The 4,633-nt window shown below is 25.3% G+C and overlaps 1 protein-coding gene across 1 annotated transcript in view; it reads left to right on the top strand.

Moving 5' to 3' along the window:
* The first annotated feature begins 638 nt into the window (after positions 1-638).
* Positions 639-4,633, top strand: part of LOC117172550 (cytochrome b-c1 complex subunit 6, mitochondrial) — a 4,791-nt gene continuing 796 nt past the window's right edge. The window contains exon 1 of the mRNA XM_033360598.1: positions 639-860. Coding sequence (XP_033216489.1) covers positions 768-860 — 93 coding nt within the window. The 5' untranslated portion in view covers positions 639-767. The remainder of the gene's footprint in view (positions 861-4,633) is intronic.

The raw sequence follows: 4,633 nt of genomic DNA, 5'->3' as shown, positions 1-4,633 counted from the left end.
AAATAATAAATCGAAATTAACTATTTTACTTTTGTTTACAAATTCATCTTTTTTGTTTGAGAAATTAAGTAATTTGTTCAAATTTTTATTTTTTGTTGAATTCGACGCGCTTAAATTCAAAATACTTTTTGATGAAATATGAACTCTTTCACTGAAAATTTATCTACATATTTTGGTGAAAACTCGTTTTTTTTAAATAATTAAATTAACTATAATTTGAAAATTAATTTGTTGATTGAATATTTAATTATATCTTTTTTTTTCAAGTATCTTTTTACTTTAAAATTCATTTATTACATTGAAAATACAACTATCATGTTAAAAAATGTTTTTTGTTTCGATCAAAATTCATTTTTTCATTAAAAATTGAAATCTTTCGTTGAAAATAGAATTCTTCATCTGAAAATGTAATTTTTTCAATATCGTTGACTTTTCTATTTTAAAAATTCATTTCTTCCCGTCTAAAAATTCATTTTTCTTATGAAAATTAATTCCTTTAATTTTTGGACCAAAATTGATCTTTATTCATTGAAAATTCAATTTTCTCGGAACTTCTACTAATTTGGTCCTCGACGTGCAGACATCTTGCTGACTGACGTCAAAAGGAGAAATACATTTGAACTCCGTAGTCACGCATGCGCTTGAGAACATTTCTGCTAGCAAGTGTTTTAGAAGTGAAAAAATCTTGACTTTTCTCGGAGATTTAGAGTTTTCACTTGTCGGGTGCCTTTTGTGCAAAAAAATTGAAAAAGCCCTTTCCAGGTAAAATGTCACTTATCCAGAATTTTGTCAGCCGATTTGTGCCAGTTGTGAAAGCTGACGACGAAGAGGAAATCGTCGATCCCCAGAAAGTCCTTCGTGTAAGTTTTTAAGCAAAATATTACATAACTTAAAAAAATCGTGTTAAACGTAAATTTAGATGTTAAATTATTAGGGTCAATGGTTTACATTGTGCTAATAAATGCTTTTCTTTGGAAGCGATGTCTATCATCCATAAAAATTTCATAGAGTATCGCCTAAAAAAAATTATTAACGCTGAAATGAATCAAAAAGGACCTGAAAGTAATTTATTTTCAATTATGAATAATTTTTTTATCTAATTTTGGTTACATTTTTCGAGTTTTAGTCAGGGTTTCGGAATTAAAAAAGCAAAATCGTTTGGAGCATATAGCTTGAATTTAGAGGTTAGGTATGTAGAATTTTGTAAGGACGAAGTGGAAATTTTGAATAGATTTCAAAGTATGAATTCCGATGGAACAATTTTCAATTCAGCTTCTAAAAAGTATATTTTTGTATTACAAGGAATCTTGTTATATGCAGCAATTACAGCGCGACAGGAGCTCAAGAAAGGGAAAATAGGATGAATTTTTCAAGAAAATAGGACAGAATAGACGAATGATTAAACATTTATTTTTAAATGATCTTAAATGGGTTTTAATGATTTATCCCGCTAAAGAATTTTTTTATTTTATATACTTAGCTAAATAAATCATTTTTATGTGTTTAAAATCGTTCTCTTTAAGAAATTCCATCATTAATTATTAAATAGTGATACTTACGCAAGTATAATTAATATTAAAGGTACTTCTTTGCCTGATTTGTTGTAATTAAAGCTTTGAATGTAAACTTGAAACTAAACTGATCAATTATTTTAAACTCAAATAAAAAAAGGTTTAAATTTGAGCTCCTGAAATATTTTTTATTTCAGAAATATTTCATTTTTATAGGTTCCGAAAAAATTATTTTAGCTTTCAAGCTTTATTTATATTCTAAATAGTTCAGTTCAAAATTAATGAAATAAAAATTGGTTAATTTTTTATTGGTAAAATAAAAAAAAACTTTCAGACTGCTTAACTCTCCTATACAGATTTAAAATTTAAGTGGCTCAATTTTGCATTTTTTAAACTTGTACTATTCCATTCTTCAATATTTAACTTCGTATATTTTAATTAAACAGTGTTCACCTTCTAATGCTTCTTTTTAAAATTACCATATATTTTTTAACTGTTCCAATTTTATCATGTAATAGTATTATATTATTTTATTATACTTATACTTGAGTTTACGATATATCTTTCTATTTTGTACTTTATTTATTCAAGTGATTCGATATTATACAGATGCATTTTATTATTTTTTATTATGTGATATTATGGATGTAACAATTTAATTTTAATTATAAAAGAAATGAGTAATATTTTGACATTAAATTTTTAAATGGTAAATTAATGAATAATTTTAATAGATCATTCTGTAAGTTAAAAAAATAAGCCTTTACTACATGCGGCGGCATTTTCTCTTTTTGAATAGAATAGTTTTGTAGATGTTAAAACGCACAGTTTCTTTTAGTTTTTACATGGATTAACTTCATAGATTTTGTCGCATAATTTGATTATTGAATTTTTAAATATCGTAGGGTTAAAAAGAAAGACGGAAAATGAAGAATTTGACAAAAGGGTTAACGACGGTAATTGGAAAAGACTGTAATCCCTTGATATTAGAGTCCATTCATAAATTACGTAACTGCTTTGAATCCATGTATCTAAAATTATAGTTTAAAACGTTTAAGTTTAGTAATTTTACAAGAAAATATCTTAATAGTTTTATAAAGTCTTCAAATCGGTATAAGTAAATTAATTTTTTTCCTTCATTTTGTTCAAAAATATCCATAAAAACGAGGTGTTTTTCTCAAATTTCGAAATTAAATATCGGGTTAAGCTAAGATTTTTTAAAAAATCCAAAGGATTTTCAAATATTTTAAAGGATTTTGGAGAAAGTTAAATGGTTTTTACGGGTTTTTATAAAATTTTAAAGAATTTTAGTAAATTTAAAGAATTTTAGAAGGATATTAATAAGGTATTTTTTGAATTTTCAAAAATCTTAAAAGATATTATAGAACTTAAAATGTTTCCCTCATTACAAGGAATATCATGAGATTTTAATACTTTGACTTTAAATATATTTTAATACTTTTGACTTTAAATATTTGAAGGGATTTTATAAAATTTTTGTGAAATTTCAAATAATGTTCTCACAAAAATTGAGGAATGTCCAAAGATTTGAACAGATTTTTAAATATTTCAAGTATTTTAAAGTATGTAAAATATTTTACAGGTCTTTAAGAAAATATCCATGATTAAGATTAATATCTTTAGATTGAAACAAATTTGAAAAATTGTAGACTGAATCAAAATATACCAAAGAATTTCAATACATTTCGAGAAATTTCGAAGAATTTTTAAGTATTAAAAAAATTCAAAATTTCCAGGGATTTCAAAGGATTGTAAATTTTAGGATATTTTAAAGGATTCCAAAGAAGTTTCAAGGCACTAAAAAAATTTCAACAAATTTCAAAGAATATCATCAGATTTCATGGTAATTTACTGTATTCAAAGGGATTTTCTAATATTTTAGTGAATTAAAATAATTTGATTATGAGGATTTACTCACAAATATCGAGATTTAAAAAAATTGGAAAGGTTTTAGAATATTTTCAAATATTCCATGGAATTTCAATAGATTTCTAGAATTTCAAGAGATTCCAAAAGACTCTCAAGATTTTAGGATATGTTAAAAGATTCTAATGCCTTTTCAAGACGTTTCGAAAATTTTAAGGGTTTAAAAAAAAATATTCAAGTAATTCCCAAGGATATCAATTATTTCAAGGAATTTACACAAATTTTATTCGGGCTTAAAGAACTTTCTTAAATTTTGGACGATTTGGAAATATTTTATGGGACGTATACGGTTTTAGGATATTATAAAAGACTAAAAGGATTTTTAAGGAATTTTAACGGATTTTGTTAAATTTCTGAGGATTTCATTATTAATATATTTTAAAGGCTCTCCAGAAGCTGTTTTAATTAATTTTTTTCTTAAGGGATTTCATAGGACGTGAAATATTGCAAGGAATTTCTAGGAATTTCAAGTAATATCAGATTTCCAAATATGTTAGAGAATTTAAAAGATTTTAGAGTATTTAAAAAAAAACCAAGTCTTTACAAAATTGAAGAAAATGTATTACGTTATTTATAAAAGGCTCCTTATGTATTAATCAATTACTTTGAATTTAATAATGAGACAACTATAATATTGCGCTTTGTCCTAGAAATTTATGTAAATGTGTAAACTTTAAAATACACGTCACAGTTAAATAAGTAAAACAATAATAATTAATGTCTTTAATTCATATAATTAATATAGTTAATTAAATTAAGAAAAATAGCGAATTATTTAAATACTGGATTGTCGCTTATTTTTGGGAATCAGTGTTATTACGAGGGTAGTTCAATAAGTCCTTAGAATGAAGTATAAAAACAATTTTTTTTGGGTAAATTTTTTTTAATTTTTCAACATAATCTCCTTGGAGCTCTATACACTTGGTCAATCGCTTTTCAAGTTTTTTTAATCCTTCAGAAAAGTGCATTTTCGGAAGTTCCTCAAAATAAGCACTTACAGAGGCAATGACGTCTTCGTTGTCTGGAAGTCTCTGTCCACCGAGCCATTTTTTCAAATTTGGAAATAAGAAAAGGTCACTGGGGGCTAAATCTGGTGAATACGGTGGGTTTTCGACCAATTCGAATTTTAGTTCTTCAATTTTAGCCATTGAAACGAAGCATGTGTGAACTCGGGC

The sequence above is a fragment of the Belonocnema kinseyi genome, chromosome 5, assembly GCF_010883055.1.
Source record: "Belonocnema kinseyi isolate 2016_QV_RU_SX_M_011 chromosome 5, B_treatae_v1, whole genome shotgun sequence".
In the NCBI taxonomy this organism is placed as follows: domain Eukaryota; kingdom Metazoa; phylum Arthropoda; class Insecta; order Hymenoptera; family Cynipidae; genus Belonocnema; species Belonocnema kinseyi.
The sequence above is the reverse complement of the archived record's forward strand: the minus strand, read 5'-3'. Positions and strand labels throughout refer to the sequence as shown.